Source organism: Tetrahymena thermophila, assembly GCF_000189635.1.
Source record: "Tetrahymena thermophila SB210 genomic scaffold scf_8254776, whole genome shotgun sequence".
Lineage (NCBI taxonomy): Eukaryota > Ciliophora > Oligohymenophorea > Hymenostomatida > Tetrahymenidae > Tetrahymena > Tetrahymena thermophila.
The window spans coordinates 146,209-164,900 of record NW_002476534.1 but is presented as its reverse complement, the minus strand read 5'-3'; the positions used below and the strand labels follow the sequence as shown (position 1 = coordinate 164,900).

General features: G+C 24.0%; 8 protein-coding genes across 8 annotated transcripts; 2 read left to right on the top strand and 6 right to left on the bottom strand. All coding sequences in view use genetic code 6, as the record gives it.

Moving 5' to 3' along the window:
- Nucleotides 1-21: 21 nt before the first annotated feature.
- TTHERM_00161410 (transmembrane protein, putative) lies at nt 22-1,638 on the top strand (the record flags this gene model as incomplete). Its single annotated transcript, XM_001009869.3, has 1 exon — nt 22-1,638. One exon carries the CDS (start codon nt 22-24, stop codon nt 1,636-1,638), a length of 1,617 nt encoding a protein of 538 aa, XP_001009869.3.
- An 806-nt stretch (nt 1,639-2,444) lies between these two features.
- On the bottom strand, nt 2,445-4,244 carry TTHERM_00161420 (hypothetical protein; the record flags this gene model as incomplete). Its single annotated transcript, XM_001009870.2, has 1 exon — nt 2,445-4,244. The coding sequence occupies one exon, from the start codon at nt 4,242-4,244 to the stop codon at nt 2,445-2,447; it is 1,800 nt and encodes a 599-aa protein (XP_001009870.2).
- A 225-nt stretch (nt 4,245-4,469) lies between these two features.
- TTHERM_000161419 (chromosome condensation regulator RCC1 repeat protein) lies at nt 4,470-6,041 on the bottom strand (the record flags this gene model as incomplete). Its single annotated transcript, XM_012796016.1, has 8 exons — nt 4,470-4,523; nt 4,578-4,668; nt 4,722-4,807; nt 4,855-4,946; nt 5,000-5,121; nt 5,202-5,598; nt 5,648-5,741; nt 5,796-6,041. 8 exons carry the CDS (start codon nt 6,039-6,041, stop codon nt 4,470-4,472), a joined length of 1,182 nt encoding a protein of 393 aa, XP_012651470.1.
- A 1,012-nt stretch (nt 6,042-7,053) lies between these two features.
- TTHERM_00161430 (hypothetical protein) lies at nt 7,054-8,597 on the bottom strand (the record flags this gene model as incomplete). The annotated part of the gene is made up of 6 exons (XM_001009871.3): nt 7,054-7,149; nt 7,195-7,308; nt 7,366-7,625; nt 7,678-8,233; nt 8,308-8,348; nt 8,432-8,597. 6 exons carry the CDS (start codon nt 8,595-8,597, stop codon nt 7,054-7,056), a joined length of 1,233 nt encoding a protein of 410 aa, XP_001009871.2.
- A 1,156-nt stretch (nt 8,598-9,753) lies between these two features.
- Nucleotides 9,754-15,726, top strand: TTHERM_00161440 (ankyrin repeat protein; the record flags this gene model as incomplete). The annotated part of the gene is made up of 1 exon (XM_001009872.2): nt 9,754-15,726. One exon carries the CDS (start codon nt 9,754-9,756, stop codon nt 15,724-15,726), a length of 5,973 nt encoding a protein of 1,990 aa, XP_001009872.2.
- Nucleotides 15,727-15,970: 244 nt separating this feature from the next.
- On the bottom strand, nt 15,971-16,135 carry TTHERM_00161450 (hypothetical protein; the record flags this gene model as incomplete). The annotated part of the gene is made up of 1 exon (XM_001009873.1): nt 15,971-16,135. One exon carries the CDS (start codon nt 16,133-16,135, stop codon nt 15,971-15,973), a length of 165 nt encoding a protein of 54 aa, XP_001009873.1.
- A 335-nt stretch (nt 16,136-16,470) lies between these two features.
- On the bottom strand, nt 16,471-17,352 carry TTHERM_00161460 (dual specificity phosphatase domain protein; the record flags this gene model as incomplete). The annotated part of the gene is made up of 1 exon (XM_001009874.1): nt 16,471-17,352. The coding sequence occupies one exon, from the start codon at nt 17,350-17,352 to the stop codon at nt 16,471-16,473; it is 882 nt and encodes a 293-aa protein (XP_001009874.1).
- Nucleotides 17,353-17,602: 250 nt separating this feature from the next.
- On the bottom strand, nt 17,603-18,292 carry TTHERM_000161459 (glutathione S-transferase, amine-terminal domain protein; the record flags this gene model as incomplete). The annotated part of the gene is made up of 1 exon (XM_012796015.1): nt 17,603-18,292. One exon carries the CDS (start codon nt 18,290-18,292, stop codon nt 17,603-17,605), a length of 690 nt encoding a protein of 229 aa, XP_012651469.1.
- Between the last annotated feature and the right edge of the window lie 400 nt (nt 18,293-18,692).

Here is an 18,692-nt window from a genome sequence, read left to right as displayed (position 1 = left end):
TTCTACTTATTTGCCACATAGATGCTTATATCAACTTATATCAAGAGCATTAAGCACGATAGCAAACTTAAGCAGATTTTTAGCTTGAAAAACCTGTTCTCTGAGGATAATATTGCTATCAATGTATTTGATATTGAAAATAAATCAACAAAGTATGTTTTTGATATTAGGACAAATAGTAAGTTGTGGAAGAAGGAGTATGAGAATATTTTACTAAAACTAGAAGTTGATTTAAATGCACAGGTTTTTAATAATTTCTTTAGCTCAAATTACAACCCATAAATATATGAACAAAAAGGTTTTTAGTTTGTTAAAAATTAAAATGAAGAGTTACTCATTGGTAGATGGCTTTATCCTGTATTAAGCTTGATGGCTTTTATAAAAATGACCTTGACAGCTGTTTATTTTTATTAATAAAATAAATTTCAAGACTTAAAGGATATTTTTTATTTGGTTATCCTTTCGTTATTTTATATAAATCTTACATGGATTTTGAGTAAGACTTTAGGAAACTACGATTTGAGGCGTAAAACAGTCATGCTAAGACTATTGAATGATTAACTAGTTATGAGTGGTGCAGAGATAGACTATCACTAAAAGTTAGATGTACTTTCAGTCAGGAGCTTAGAAACTTGGGATAACGTAAGAAGGGCTGTTTTGGAATTTTTTAAATTCAAATAATAAAGTTTAGAAGCTTGCTATGTGTGTTTATTTTTCTATTATTTATTTGTTGGCATAGCATGTTTAACAGCTTATGGAGATATTTACATTTTCCTATCCAAAAATTCTATCTATCTAGATCCCATAATGATTATATCGAATACAATGGATTTTATTATCCTGAACATCATTCTATTTACAAGAATATATAATGGATAAAAATTTAATAATACTTTTTCAGAAACAGATGACCAACTAGATTCAATAATTGGAGTAGTAGAAGACCTTCTATAGATATATGATTATTATTTCAATAAATCCCTAGATGGTGAACCTATTGATGAAAAGTTGTACTTTGAATTAGCATTTCGATCAGATTAAAAACTGAATGTGAGCTATCTACCTTTATAGTCCCCTAAAAAACCTAGCTCACCTAACCCATTTAATGTTCCTTCTTAGAGCTATATAGATTAAGTCATTGATTTAAATAAGGTAGAGTCTTCTAATATAGATGCACTACAGATACTAGCACCTAAAATCAAATCAAATGTTTCAGAAGTCAGAAGTGAATATGGATCTCGTCCATCACATAATACAGAAAAAACTGAAAGATAATAAAATGATAGTTTTTAATCATTTGATAATCCTCCTGATTTTTATACAATTTATGACATTTTTGTAGCTAAGATTAAGTACAATGCCAAGTTTACCATTGATGAAAAAATAGATTTTATGGGTAAACCATATGAATTGAATTTTATAAAATAACTCCAAATTGAAATGCTATAAAGTGCATATAAGACTCTCAAGAGAATAAAATAATAAGTTGAAATAGACTCAAAAACTTTTTGCTATAAATTCTTAGGATTGATTAAAGTAGAGTATCAAGAAACTCTTATAACAGTAGTTTTAGCAATTCTAACTGTGATGCCATAAATTTTAACTAAACTTATTAATATTTTTAAATAAAATGAGTGAAATTATAAATTACCTTAATTTTCCTGCTTTTAAATTTTATTTATCCTATATTCGTAATAATATGAGTTTATTTTCAACTGATTTTTGATAAAAATAAATTGTTATATATGGCTATTAATTTTATTATGTATAATCTAAATAATATCATAGCTTTATAATACAAAATAAAGTTTTAAAATATTAATTTTTGTTTATATTTATTATTGATTTTTGTAATATAATTTAAATATAAATGAATAATTTATAAAAAAATAATAATAATTAAGAAATATCTAAAAATGAAAAAGCAGAAATAACTGCATTGAAAATATCATAATCTTAAAATAAGATATAATTTTGGATATCTCTTCTTATCATGAAACATTTTTGAAAAGAATAAGAATAATTAATCAATCAACAAAACATTTTTAATAAATCAAAAATAAAATGAATATTTTAGAAAAATTTCTTTAAGTTTTTTTTAAATGACTGAATCTAACAAGTTTTTTAAAACGAATGAATCTAAATTTATATAATGATTGATATTACTTAAGCTAATTACAACTTCATCACAAAATAAACTTAATTTGTTAACTAAATTCTAATTTGAGTTGTTTCATTTTTGATGCGATTATTGTTTTTATTGAAAGCAATTTATTTGTACTAAAATAAAATAATGAGTTATTTTATTTATTATAATTGAAAAAAGAAACATTTATATACAAAAATAAATAAATTTCATATTTAGAAATTCATGAAATGTAAATTAGAATCGTTAAAATGTTTCATAAGAGCTATGAATCTGTGGATAGATGAAATGAAGATTTTCAATTATTTTTATTTTATGCTTTATCTTCATTTGTTTCTTCTCCTTCAGATTCGGATAGATCGCTTAAGAATTCAATATTATCAGGAAGTCTTGGCTTTGGTCCAACAGTGACACCAAATATATTGCCAGTTTATACGTCATGTAATTTTTCAGCTAAGGAGATAATTTATTCATGTAAATTTTCTTAGATAATTATATTTTTATTTTAAGAAAAAACTTTAGAGCATATTTAAAGATACTCTTCATAATCAACTCCAGTTAAAGCCATTTGTCTATAAATAATAAGAAGCTACTTGTAAGATATTGCTTCTACCTTTTGCTTTAAGAAGAAGGCTTCAAAAAGTTAGAAGAAGTCACACAAGTCGTGAGGACAGAAGTCTAAGAATTCTGATATGTAATTAGTAAAAGTATTAGATAGCTATGCTCTACCTGCTGTATGGTTAATTATTTCTGAAGCAATTTGGTTTAAAAGTGACGTAAGAGCATTTTAGTCTGCAAATTATCTATATTTCACTGCCAATTTAGTTTAGTTCAGTAATACGTCATTATAAATTTTAAAGTTTTATGCTTGAATCATTGAGTTTTCAATAATTTAAGAAATTAAATATAAAATAATATCTCTATGCAAATCCTTAGAATCTGTTCTTTTATGTTTAATTAACTCAGATATCAGCTGATCGATCTCTTCAAGAGATAATTTCTGTAAGATGTCATTCATATTGAACTTGACGAAAAAGTTTACATCTATTCCTTATACTTTATTTTTTAAGTCAAATAAAAAGAGAGAAAGGGTTAACGAATCGAGATGAATTTGAAGTGGGTTAACTAAATCGAATGTTCCACTCTATTCGCAGCCAACTATTTCTTCTCCTCTTTAAACCAACTCGTTTATGCCAAGTCTGATAATGAACTTGCCCAATGAGTAATTTATTTGCTTATTGCTAATGCACTAAACTATACTTTCAAGTTCTCCTTCAAATATATTTGGAAGTTCTTCAAATCTAGGATTATTACTTAATATTTGAAGAATAAGAGTCATTTGCTCTGCAGTGACTTTTTATCTTTCCACTTAGTTGTATGCTTCTATGAAAAAATGATAGTCAGATGAAGAAGATAAGTCCAATCCCAAATCAATCAATTTATTTAATTGTTTATTCATAAAAATATGATATAAAAATATATTCAAGCGACCTGAGTGCATATTTTCAATTTACCAAATAACTTATTCTAATTCTTTTTTTTATTTATATAAAATGCTTAAAACTGCTTAGATTGATCTGTCCTTTTTTTAATTATCAACATATGATTTTTAATCTTCTTATTTCTGAAAAGCTTCTCCTTCTTCGTCAAATTCATCTAATCTATCATCTTCTTTTTAGTTTTTTTCACTCATACTTTCATTTTTATTTCTTATTTCTTCTTATTTTTGCTTTTGATCTGCTATTTTTATAGTAGTTGAAACTGCTTGCATACGGATTCTATGAAAATCTTGATATTTTCTGCGCTAAGCCTGATACAGCTAATCTAATTAATCATTAGTAAGTCTGAATAGCTTAAATAATCTGAATAAGAAAATCAAATTCTAGCTGTTATGGATGCTAAATATCTTATCAGAGAACTAATCGATTTGTTTCTAGTTCATGTAGATATCCTAATTAAACTTATGCAAATTTCCTAAAATCTAATTGTCTACAACATCTTAAAATGGCCTATAGTTATATTTGTTCTTAGCAGTTAAACTATGTAAGCTAAGTGAACAATTTTTTTTATTTTAGATAAACCTCTACAAGATATTCATATTAGTCAAATAAATTTGTATTTACTATTTTTAATTAAAATTTTAAGATTTTTCAAGAAATATCTTTTGTTTTTGCATACTAAAATAACATATACATACAGCTGAATATAAATAATCCAAAATTTAAAAATTCATTTGATTACTTGTTAAGCATAAATAAATAAATACAAATTTTACTATTTAATTTTAAGTTAAAACAATAACTAAAAATACTTTAAAATGTTTTCATTTTATCATACTATTTTCTATTAAATAGCAAACTGCTCCTCCTGATTTTATCTGATTATTCAACAAAAAAAAAAATCATTAAAAGTTTAAATTAAAGCTTTTTACTTAGTTTATTTATTTGTAATTTTAAAAATCTAACAAAGTAGGCTAATTTAGATTTTAAAGCTATCCATTACCTAGATTGCCATGCTCATTCCTATATAATTTAAAATTTAAAATAAAATAAACAAATTTCACAATAATAATTACCATCCCCAGACGTAGATTCCCTTATCTGACTTGACATAATTAGCCTCTGAACCACATTGAATTAATTCTATATCTCCTTCTACTCCCTATAAATAAATGCTACTCAACATAATAGTTTTTTTTATAATATTACTTGAATTTATGTGAAGGAATTCGAGTTTTTTAGCTATCCATCTCCTATTTACCCCATATCTCCTCTTCCAGCAGAATATAACTTTTTATCACCTATATTTAGTTATTTAGATTTAATTAAGTTTATTTAAAAGTTAATTATCAACTTTTAAGAATCAATAAATGGTTCCATCCAGCAGATACTTTAAGCACATCGTTAGAGATGCAAAATACCTTTTCATAATTTGCTTCATTTCCAGTTAATTGACCATATTTATTATCTCCCCAGCTATTAAAATAATATTTCGAATAAAAAAAAATAAAAAATAAATTTTTTTTGATTGATGACTTATTTTATTAAGTAATTACCCATATAACTGGTTACTGTTATTAAGAATACAACCAAATTTATATCCGCAAACAAAAGTTTAAATAGACCCTACTGTATCAAGAAGAGATTGGTTTTATTTAAAATTGTAAATGATATTTTCTCCTTTAAAGCCTCCTAGTTCAAAGCTTTTATTTTAACCTGTACAGTAAAATTTATATGAATATTAAGAAGTATCACTCTCAGTATTTTATTGTTTTGTAATAATAAAACTTTATCTAAAGGTGCACTTAATATCCATAATTTCATGATGCACTACATCTTCTAATTAGGTTTCTGTGAAAGGAATTATTTAAGGAACTACAGACAATTTTTTAGAATTCCCTAAGCCTATTTCTCCAAATTTATTTGACCCAACTCCATAAATTTGGTGATTAGCTTTATTTTATTTTCAAAATAAACTTAAGATATAACTTATATAAATTACCATCAACAAACATAGCATGAGACCATCCACATGATATTTTAATAACAGGGACACTAAATGATTTAATTTACTTTGGAATAGGATTAACAACAGGCTGTTAATTTATAATTTAATTTAAATAATCCAACTTTAAATAAAAATTTAATACTTTATTCTTTTCATCATATTCACATTCTCCAAATTTAAATACTTCTCCTTTAGAATTTAAGTAGAATCCCATCATTCCGTCTATTTCTAGTGAAGTAATCTATAAATTATCTCCAAAAACTGACTTAACATCAATTTATTTAAAAGTATAAATGTCTTCTAATGATCCATTCAATAGCAAACCAGAGCTTCCTGAACCAACAGCCCAAAATTATTAATAATTTGAACCTTGACTGATATCTTCCATTAAATAATTATTATTTAGAAATAAAATAAGATTGTTTTACTAATAAAAATAAAGGTATTTTTCAAACCAAATATAAAGAGAAATTATTAATAATAGATTGATTAATAATTAATTTTTATATATTAAAACTAATTATAAAAAATATTTTATTTCTTTTAATTATATCATTTTATTTAATAGGATAAACATTTAATAATAAATATCTTTATATCCCAATACATTTAAAATTTAATATTATTAGATTTTTTCAATTGATTGATTAATAGATATTTTAGTTTTAATCTTTTAACAAAAACTATTTTATACAGATAAATAATATCAACATACTTAAAAAATAAATATTTTATAAAAACTATTAAATTATAATTTCGATATACCTAAGCTTTCAGACCTAAAGATATTTATGATTTAAACTTTGATTGGTATCTGATATTAATTATCATAAATAAAAGTAGAATACTTTATAATTTTAAAATAAAAAATAGCCTTTAATTAAAAAATTTATTGATTGATATATGGATTTATTCTAAAAACAAAAATATTTACTGTAATAAATAATAAAAACTATTTAATAAAATAAATATTTTATAACAAGTACCGTATTTTTTATTTTTGTAATAATTTTCTCAAAAAAGTATATATGATTTTATACTAATAGAGGAATTATAGTTGCTAAATATCAATGATGAGCTTCCTGAGTTAACAGTAGTAAAATATTTTAAAAAAACTTTGATTGATTGATGTCTTCCTGAAATTTATTATTATGAATAAAATAAGAATGATTTATGAATTTTAAAATGAAATATATTTTCAAATTATATAAAAATAAATAAATAAATGTGATAAATTGATTGATTAATAGTTATTTTAGGTTCAATCTATAAACAAAAACTATTTTATATAACTAAATAAATAAATAAACAAATTTAATTTATAATTTATTATTCATTAATAAATTTTTATTATTATAAAAATGCACAATTGTTCAATTTAATTTTCTCTATTTTATATTTCATTAATTTTAATATAGGCTTATCAATTTGTTGTATAGTTAATTGTTATCAGTATCTAATACTTTCTTTTTAAACTTCTCTATTTCTATTTATTTCTATAAATATTTTAATTTAGCTTGCAAGATAATGAAAAAATTTACTTATAAAATATTTAAATTTTCTTTGTTATCTAAATACTCACTTTCTAAAGTCTACAGACTAAAATTAGAAAATATATTTTAAACACTTCCTTTTTATTTTTTGTATCTTTATAGCTATTTTTATCAATAAATTATTTTGAATACTTTTTAGTTTTAAAGAAAGTTATTTACTTAGTCTAGCTAAAGGAAACAATTCATGTTTTTTTTCAGATAGCTAATTGGTCTTTCTTCATCTTTCATGAATTTATTAGCTAAATATTTAACCTCTCTTATGTTGTTAAATACTTTATTATTTAATTCCAATTAGCTTTGTTCTGAGAATAAAATATTATTTTTGTAACAACTTTCAGATTCTGTTACCTAAGTTAACTTTTAGTACTCATTTAAATCATCTGGCATAGTCTCTTAAGTTGCTTAAATTTTAATCTATTCTATTATTAAAAAGTAATTAACTTGTAGAATTTTAAATGCTGTTAATCATACGCTATAGACTTTCATATTTTTGCTTGTATTCAATTAGCTGCTTCTGTAATTCATTAATTTTGCTAAGATTATCATCTTTATTTTCTACTTTTTTTGGATCTTTACTATTTTCTAGTATTTCATTTAATTTTTAAATCTATTTTTTGTACTACGATTAAGAGATTTTTGCCATTTTTAACTCTGTGGTAAGCTCTTAAACTTAAAATTAAAGTTCTTTTTATTATGTTTCTTGTGATTTAAGCTTTTCTAGTACTTACACATATTGATTATTGCTAAAATTACTAATGCTATTTGAACTAATATTTTAAGAATTTCTTGATTAGCCTTCTAAGCTTCTAACATTATTATTTCCAATACTTTAGCGCATTTCAGAAATATAATCTATTTAATTTTTGACTTGCAATTGTAGCTTTTTTTCTAAAATAGCTTTCTCTATTTTAGTTTGGTTTAGCTCTTCAATTAAATTTTAAATTTAAATTGTGTATTGCTGCTCAATAAGCTCCTTTAGTTTATTTTTGACATTTATTGAGCTACAGTTCTCTTAAAGTGATGAAAACTATTTGAATAAATTTTTAATTAATATGAAAATTTGTTTTAATTGTGTATTATGAAAAATAAGAAATTACATACACGCTACAAGTTCTTTTCAACTTCAATGCTCATCTTGAAATCTTATTTATTTAAAAACTCTTAAAATATTTACTAAAATTGTAATAAAAAAGCATTTTATATAGAATAGTTAATCAATGTTTACTTGTTGGTGTTTTTTATTCTACTGATAGATCTAACCCACTTTAAGAAACTCTCTTCTGTTTTTGATAAATCGATCCTCCTGCATCGCTACTCTTAACTTCTGAATCAGTGTAGTTGCTTCCTACACTTGAGTATTGGCTTAAAGTGTCAATTAATTATTCACTCATCAAAATTTTTGTGTTTTTGTATTGTAAACACTCCAAAAAAGTTAATGAAAAATATTAAAAATAACAAATTATTACAAGCCATAAATTAATTATTTAAATGCTAATTGATTATTTTTGAATTTTTGCATCAAAAATTTTTTTGTTATAAACTGTAAATTTATTAGATAGATTCATCAAATTGTTTATTTTTAAATTGATTAATTTTTAAAAATAAAGCAAAAATTCATTTAAATTAACAGCATTATTAATATTTCACTATAAAAATAATTTTAATTAATAAATTCTTATTTAATATTCATTTTTATGCTTGAAATAAGTTCTTATTTTTTATTTCACTAATAATTTAAAAAAAATAAATCCTTTTTATATTAAGATAGCTAGCTATCTATATCTTTTCCTTTCATAAAAGATTATTCCTTTCTTAATTAATTAATTCAATCTTATGACGGATATTTAGATCTAATAATATTTTCATTTTAGTCAATTTATTGTTTTTAAAAAAATAAAGAACCTTAAACAATATTTTTCAATTATTTTTATTATTTTATTTGTTTAAATAATTTAGAGTAATTTACTAAATTATTGTTTAGTGATTTGTAAAGTATTTTATGACTTTATCTAAAAGCAATATTAAATTAATTTTAATAGGTTTATAAATTTAATATTTTTTAAAATGCACAACTAAATATAGTGAAATTAATAAAAGAAATAATAATAATAATTATATATATATATATATTAAATTTATAAGCCAAATACCTAACTGAAAGAAGGCATATCATACCTTTTAAATCAAAATTATCCTGACTTTTTTTGTAAAAAAATATTATAAATAAAGTAGAAAACTTGCAATTATTCTGTCAGATATGTATGTAAATATAGTTTTTGATTAAACAAATGCATTTGTTTTATAATTGTAAATCCAAACTAATTAATTAATTCATTAATTAATTAAAGGATTATTGTTAAACAAACAAATATAATCAGATAATGCAAAGTTGAATTGAAAAATTAAAGCTTAGCAAATCAAACCAAAAGAATTAAATTCGAATTAAGTAGAAGGTAATTAATTGTTCTTTGAAAAATATACTAACTATTCAATAAGAAGTGAATAAAGTTATCATTTGTAAAACGGATAGGACTAGATTATTATTGGATGAGTAGACAACTCCTTTCTGAGTTGGTTGTCTCACATAATAAATAAACTTAAGAAATATAGCCAAGCTTTAGTGAGTTAGATAACAATAAACAGTTAAAATCTAAGTAATACATTATAGATACAAATAATATACAGTTAAAAAATAGACTTTCTAGTTAAGAGATTATTAATTTTAATGAATCTGAGTAATTAGAGGCCAATAATATCAAGAATTTTGTTAATCAATCAAATAAATATTGGAAGTAGGAAAGGGAAATGTTTGCTTCAAGCAAAAAATTGTCATTGAGCTTTTAGTCAGAAAATATTGATAACTCAAGCTGTGGTGGAAACAGTCAAAATAATTAAATAAATAATTTCAACAGCAATAACCAAAATGAAATAAAAATAGGTATTTAAGATATTTAGCTGGAAGAAAATAGCAACAATCAAGATAATACTCCATTTACTGAAATGAATCTTGATTATAATAATGTTGATTGGGGTAATAAAAACTAACTCAATTTGAATTAGTACAGCTTTATTGACTTTTAACTAAATGCTTCATAGCAGGAATATATGAAAACTTCAAATAGAAAAAGAATAAACAATAGCTACCATAGCAACACGAATAAAGATTAAAAAAATACTTCTAATTTGGAAAATATACTTTCAAATATTGACAATACTGAAGAAATCTAAAGACCGTCGGATTTTGTTTAGTTGGGTAATATTAATAAAATAGATAATGATATGAATAGCTAGAAAACAAAAAATACTTTAAATGAAATTAAGGCTGAAAAGCAGAAGGAAGAATATTAGTTTGCATAGAGAAGGTCTATTAGTATAGATTCAGCAACACCTAATACAGCTTAGTTTAAAGAAAACCACAATTATATTGCAAAATAGAACTAAAATAAAAACTATTTACAATTAGAATTTGCTTCGAAATCTAATTTTAACTCTGCTGAGTGCATGAGTCAGGATTAATTCATCAAAGAAATTGACACTTAGAGTAACTTTTCTCAGCCAATAAAAGATAAAACTGAATATACAGGAGCGATCAACACTTAAATTAACAATTCTTTATCTTTGTCTGACTACAATTCTAAAAATGGTAAAAAAGAGGTCACTCCTGTAAATAAATCACCTAACAAATACACTGCACTTTCTATCAACTAGTAAGGGAACACTTCAAATGCTTAATTTGTCTTTTCATACACTAATAAATAAGCTACTTCTTTCCCTAAATAATTTAAATTAAATGAATACTTTTTAGAAGTGCTAGAACTGAGTAACAATAAATTTAAATAACTTCCTGAAGAAATTTATCAATTTAAATAACTGAAAAGGTTAAAATTGGATAATAACTTTATTAGATAAATTCCTTAAATGCTCTTTAGCTTAATATTTTTGTAGGATTTCTCTATTTCAAATAATTTGATTTCTGAGTTACCAATAAATATTTCAAATTAGTAGAGCTTGGTTACTTTAGATATCTCTAAAAATAGAATTACCCATTTGCCAGAGCAAATTTGTAAACTTAAATAACTTTAATCTTTAAATATATCTAATAATGAGTTCACCTCTCTTCCAATTTAGTTAAAGTAGCTTATTGATGGGAATTTAAGAGAGCTCATCTTAGATTGGTTCAAATATTGTAATCCGCCTTTATCTATTTAGTAAATAAATACTGATAATAAAGTTTAGTTAAATAAATAATCTCAAGAAACCTATCAGCAAATAGGAATAGCTAGCTATTCCAATTAAATAGCAAATCACTTGAAACATGGAGGGGATGTTATCAGCCCTTTGAAGAAGCTAAGTCAGCTATTGTTTCGACAAGAATAGCAGCTTTATTACTCAAATTAATTCAATTAAAAATAAGAAAATGTAATAAAATTAAGCTATTATTAAGTAAACAAATCTTTAGGAAATCAATACAGCTTTAGCTAATTTGTAAATGAAATGTCAAGCAATGGATTTATTATAAATATAAGAAATTTCAAAGGATAAAATATGATGCATCTAGCAGCTGCTAATGAAGATATAGGAGTTATAGATAGTTTAAATTAAATAGATTTGACATTAAAGAATCATTGTGATTCAAATTAACATTCACCACTATCTCTCTCTATTTATGAAGAGAAGTACTTTTCAGCTAAGAAATTGCTACAACTTAATGCTGATCCAAATGTAGGAGGAAGTATCTATGGATCTCCTCTAAATATAGCTACCATAAAGGGGCAAATATATTTGATCCAAGACATAACATCGAAAAAGGCTAACTTAAATTTATAAGATGTAGATGGAAATACAAGTTTACATTATATAATGACAATATTTTCAAGAGATATAAGTAATTCAGCAAAAATAGCTGAAATTTTATTAGAGCATGGTGCTGATCCAAATATAAAAAATAAGGATGGATGGACTCCGTTGCATTTGGCAGTCAGGAGATCTTAATACAGTGCGGTTAATTTTGCGATTGACTACAATAAGTTAGTCTAAATGAAAAAGAATTCAGAAAATTGTTAGCAATAATAATAGGAGTATAAAAGCTTCTCAAGCTATTGCAAGCCTCCTTTTAAAGTTGGATAAAACAGTGAAAATTCAAATTAAATTTAAAACTAAATAAAAAATAGAAATTTATAAGAATTTGATTTTACTATGAAAGGGGGAGTAGATAAATGGTCTTGTTTACACATAAGTTGTTATAACAATGATGTCAAAATGACGAAACTACTTTTGGCTTTAAAAGAAATTGATTTTTTTGCTCTCAACAGAAAGAACCAAACACCTCTTTTTTTATCTTCGAAAGGTAATTCTTTATCAAAATTGATGAGGCTTTAACTACAGAAAAGGATTTATTCAGATCTGTAAGTAAGCTTTGGAAATCAAAAGCAGTAAGATTAAATTAAAAAAGCTGATGAAAATTAAAAAGACTTGCAAATAAAATTAATTACTGATGGATGTAGCAGTCCAATTAATGCTCCCTTTATTATTTAAAGCTCAGAAATAAATACAAAAAATTAATAAAACAATAATGATAAATATCCTTTATAAATAAAGCACAACTAATAGCTTTCAAACATAGGATTTTCCTTGTAGAATAATAGCATTGTTAAGCAGTCTATTCTCCCTGACCATTCTAGTATTGGGAGCATTTTAGCAAATATAACTTCTCCTTAAGAAAAATAGCTGCCATTTCAAATCCAAAAGAAGTTTGTACATAAGATATAGTCAAAAAAAGCAATTAGTTACGATTTAATAAATTTTGATGAAGATGATGAAGACAACAATGATATTTGTGAAATTTCTAATTAGCATGACGATTTTAATCTAAGAGAGTTAGATGAAAATAATCAGATCAAAGAAATTAGAAAATCAAAGGAGGGAAACATCACTGTGATGGGGAAAAAATATAATTAAAACAAATCAGTGGATAATTCATGTAAAAACTACAGCACAATAAATGATTTTGATAACTCGCCCATGGCCCTTAAAATTACTGATAGAAATTCTGAATAAAAAAAAATACAAAATTATTACTCTATTTAAAAAAGGCAAAAGTGTCCAATACCTCCTTATTAATCATCCAACACGAATAAGCATTACGACTCAAAGAGTAACTAATCAACAAACTAAATAGAGTTGTTTACTCAAAGAATATGTAAGGTGCAGCAAAAACAATTTGTTGATGAAGAGCAAAGCGAAATTCAAACAAGTAATAGTATATAAGAGCTAAGTAATCAGCGAATTAGTAGCAACTATTATTTGGGATGTAATAGCCAAAGAGATTCAATAAATAAAGTAAACATTAACAAAGGGATATATTGCAGTGATTCTAAAAACACTCCTATAAAAGATAACAATTTTGAAAATTTGAAAAATAAAATCAATAAAACAGATATTCAATAAACAAATAAGTCTCATAATTCCCAATTTGAAAATGAATTATTTGCCAAAGCTAATCAATCTATAAATAACTTAGATTTTGATAGTATTAGCTTAAATGCTGGTCAGAATATTAAAATATCTATGAAAGAATAAAAGAAGCTTAGTCATAATCTGTTGAGATATTCTCATGATGACTAGGAAGGAAATATTTTTAGTATCCCCAAGTTGTATTCGGGGGATAATCGTTAATAAATAGTTTTCCAAACAATTTAAAACATTTTTAGCTTATTTATCAGTGGAACAGTTTAATATAAAAAATCTTTAACAGAAACAATTTAATGCTTATCAGATTAATATAAATAAATTGTTATCATATTGAAGTTGTCTATAGAATCTTATTTGAGAATGTAGTAGTTTATATCAGAAAATTGCAACTATCTACCATAATCATTCAATAACAATTAAACATCATCCCTTTCCTTGAACCATATACGAACTCATACAGCTCTTCTTTTATCTGATCTTTTATTTAGCATAAACACAACTCCTATCAATTTTAAAACTTTAATGCGCTTTGTTGAAGATAAAAATGAAGAATTTTAAGAAAATCTAATTTTATAAAGACAATCTAAAGATAAATCTACTTGTCAGACTACCAGATAAAACTAACCTATCCCAGCATCTTAAGGGGATGCTGCTAGTGGATCTTAATCAGGCTAGTCCTCAGCTCGCTCATTCAGATCTAATAGTTAAAGCCAAACTTTTACTTAGTATTATTCATAACTAGTCCATTAAAAAAATTAGAACTCTAAAAAATCCTGTCTCACATAAAAAACGAATAGCTCTATTAGCGTTATTTCAAATAATTCTTCAGCTAATTAGTAAAAAGTAAAAGAAGAAAATAATAGTGATGATTAATCATAAATTAATTCATGTGAAAGTAATTCAAATAATTCATTTTTAATTAAGGAATACCTAATTTCCTCATTAGCAAAAGTTGATATATCTCCTGAATTTAATTATTCTAATCTTGAGAAGTTGCAGAAAGAGGATCAAAATATATTAATCTAATATGAATCATTCTAAACAAAAGCTTATTTTCAAACAAGAAAAAATTTACAAGATAAGAGTATAGAATTATAGAATACACCTTAAAATACTTAAAATTAAAATACATTTTAGAATACCTAGCAAAGTTCAAGTGAACGTTCTAGAAACACTCCTATATTTAAACCACCCTCTTACAAAAAAACTACTACTGCTGCTGCTACTGTTTCAAGTAGTTTAAATAGTGGTGTTAATTAAGTCAAAATTATAAGCCACAAAGAGCTAATTTCATAAAAATTATCTTAAACCACTGAAAATAACAACAAAAATTAGCATAATTAAGTTTTCACGAATTAAAGAACAGCTTTGAATACTTCTTAATAAGGTTCTTCCATAAATACCTCTAATTATAATAATAATAATTTTTACTTTGATACAACAACTTCAAACAAATAAAATTCTAATTTATCAACTATAAATTACTCTAATCAAAATCATACATCTTAGCAATCTCAACTCATTTCTAATGCATCAAACAAAAAAAATTAAAATTTATCAATAAACTCTTCAAATGTAAATATAACTCTGCAAACTTAAGTTGATACTTGTTCATAAAGAGATTCTTAACCCTAAAAATAAAATAATACATCAACAACAACAACAACAACAATAATAAATGCAAATCAGATATTTTAGTATTAAAATAAAAGCTAAAGTAGCTATAATGGATATTTTAATAGCCAAGTATTGCAAGATGTATCAAAAGATAATAAATAAATTCCTTAAAGATTATTTTTAAAACAAGAATCTTCAACTAAGACTAATATCTAGTAAAATACTTTCCATCAACCCAAAATACTAAACTTTAACAGCTCAAGTTAACTTAGTAACCCGTCTGAAAATTCAGTCATAAAGCTTATAACTAGTGAGTCATCAGAAACACTAAATATGAATGAAAACTTAGAAAATCAATTCTTAAATGATGAAGCAAAAATTACAAATAAATACTTAAATAACCAAATAAATAAGTTGCCAAAATACAAATGAAATAATTAGCAGAAAAATTATAAATTGAAACTTAAAAAAATAAACTAATAAGAAGTTTTAATAAATTTCTACAAAATGAAATAAAATGAAATTTAAATTTGTAAGTTAGTTATTTAACTGAAGTAAGCAAAACTACAAACTGATTTAAGCTTGTGTGAAACACGCATATATTTTTAATATATATAAATTGACATATAAATTAATTTAGATAACTCTTTAAAACTACCTACTTCTTTAGACAATTTCACTTTATTGCCGCCATTTAGAAGCAGGCACCATCGCTAATTGCACGCGTGATACGATTAACTACAGCTACTTCGCAGCTCTATTTTAATTAATAAATATATTTTTAGCAACAGCTGCTTTGAATCATATTATTTGCTGATTGAAGATTGGCTGATTGATTCATTATCAGCACTTTTAAAATTTAATTAAAACAATAAAAATTAACTATTTAAAAAAATATTTTCAATTTAATAAATAAATTAACAAGCATAAAATATTTCTCACAAACAAAAATTGAATGAATTTTTATGTAAATATTTCTACACTTTATTCATACAAAAATTTTATTACTTTTACATTAATTAATTTCTCTTCTCTTTTAAAAATTGAAATTCTATGAATACCAATCAACCATATAATTTAAAATTATATTAGTTTTATTATTATTTAATTTAAATGGTCTTTCTAAATATTTATTTGTTAAACTTTTGAGAATTTTTACTACAAATATTTATTTATTCATTCGTTTTAATTTTTAGTATATTAGCTTTTCTACTCTTCTTTTGGTTCGTTTTGATCCTCTAAATTTCTACTTTACAAACTTAAATTTTCTATTTTTTTAATTGAATTTAAATAATCTTCATTTGAAGTGAGTTAATATTAATCTTATTCATCTTCGAATATATCATCAGACTCTTCTTGTTCGTTATCTTCTTGCTCATATTCGTTTTCAAATTAAGTTTATATTTTATCTTTTAAAGCTTGGTTTTCTTTTTTTTGTTTTTTGTTATTTGATTTTTAAAATATCTTATCAGTTTTTTGATCTTATTCGAAATCTTCAAAAAAGTTGAGCTTCTAATTTGCTTCTGTTAACTCTTATTGAGATGGATTTATAATTAGCTAGGTAACTTCGTTTAGTTTTGCACTGGTCAATTCATCCAGCAATTTGAAGTCTTCAGAAGCTTTAGAAGAATTTATTTTTTTGTATTCCTTAACTATATCCTCCCAATATTCGAGCTACTTTAAGAAGCCTGGATTAGGATAAGCAAATTTATGTAGCTTTCTAACTTTTGTTATTGATTCTTAAGCAGTTATGTTTTCTTTAAAAACAACATAGGCCATAACTGTGCTAGCTGACCTACTTTTTCCTCCCTAGCAATGCACTAGAGTATTCCCTACAACTGTGCTTAAAAATTACACGCTTTCAGGCCAATATTTTAAAATTATTGTGGTAGGGTTATCACTAATTTAAAGTTAATGATATTTACATTAATTTATAAAAGATCTTTTCAGATTTTTTCCCGCTACAAGAACATTTTTAATATTGTTCTTTTTAAAAAATGCTTAATCCCTGGAGGTAGTTATATTTCCAAGATAAAGGTTATCGTATATTTGAGACATCCTTAAGTTTTTTTTGTATGACTTATTTATGTAAACAAAACTCTCTAAAATTGATTATACTTTTTTAATTAAGATTTGTTTAAATTAGATTATAAGTTTTATTCACGTATTAATAAAAACTTTAAATAGCACTTAAGTAAATGTTAAATCAATAAAAAATTTCCTTTCTAAATCTAGTTAAAAATGTAGAATATTCATTCAACATATAAAACATAATACATTTTTATTTATATTATTAGCTTTAATTTTTTCATAAATTTTATTTTTCTTTAATCTTCTAAACAAATTTCATAAAAGGTTGATGTCCTTCAACTAGCTATGGATATTCAGCAGTAAGTCTTTACATCCACTTAAGAATGTTAGGATAAGGAGAGAAATCAAAATCAATTAAATTAACTTAGGTAATTTCGCAATAGCAGGAGAGATCAGCGATAGTTGCTTTTTCCTTTGAAGCAATATATGGCTTATCAGCTAAAAATATTGTATCAATCATTTTCAAGGATTAGATAAACAATTTGTAAATAGTTTCTTTATTCTACTTAGACTAAATACCTAAACTTGGAAGCACAAAGTAGTTGAAAATATACATTCCTGCGTTTCTGATATTTGTGTGGTGCCAGTCTAAATATTAATCTACTAATGCACGTTCTTTTATATCCTTAGGATACCAATGTTCAGGAATATATTATGCCCTTGAAGCTATCAAATATTTAAGTATTGCATGAGACTCATAAAGCACGAATTTACCGTCTTTAATAGTAGGAACTCTCATATTAGGATTGATTCTTTTGTATTCTTGACTTCTGAGCTATCCTTTGAGAATTTTTACCTCTGAGATATCAACAGGGATTTTATTTATCATGCAAAAAATTGCAACGCATCTAGAAGGCTAAGACATCCAGTCCATATAAAGACTTAGGGTTTGTTGTTAATCTTACATATTTATTACTTTTTTGTTTGTGAATACTTGCTTGTTTATTATTAATTGAAATCTATTTATCAATCTATCTACTTTTTATCAAAATATATTATTTTTATTATTAACTATGAAAACAATCTTAATCTTTTCTTTGATGTCATTCTAATTTTTAATGATGTCTGATGGTATCTAAATATGTAAATTAAAACAATCATCTTGTTCTCGAATATTGCATCCTTTAAGTGCCTTAATTTGATATTTGTGATGCATAAATAATCACACAAATGATGTCAAAAATTATTATCATAAAATTTATGATTTAACAATAATAATACAATTTTATCATAATAATCTGTATAAAAAAATGGTATTTATCTGAAATAAAAAATAAAAACTAATTAAAATAAATTTATTAACCAAA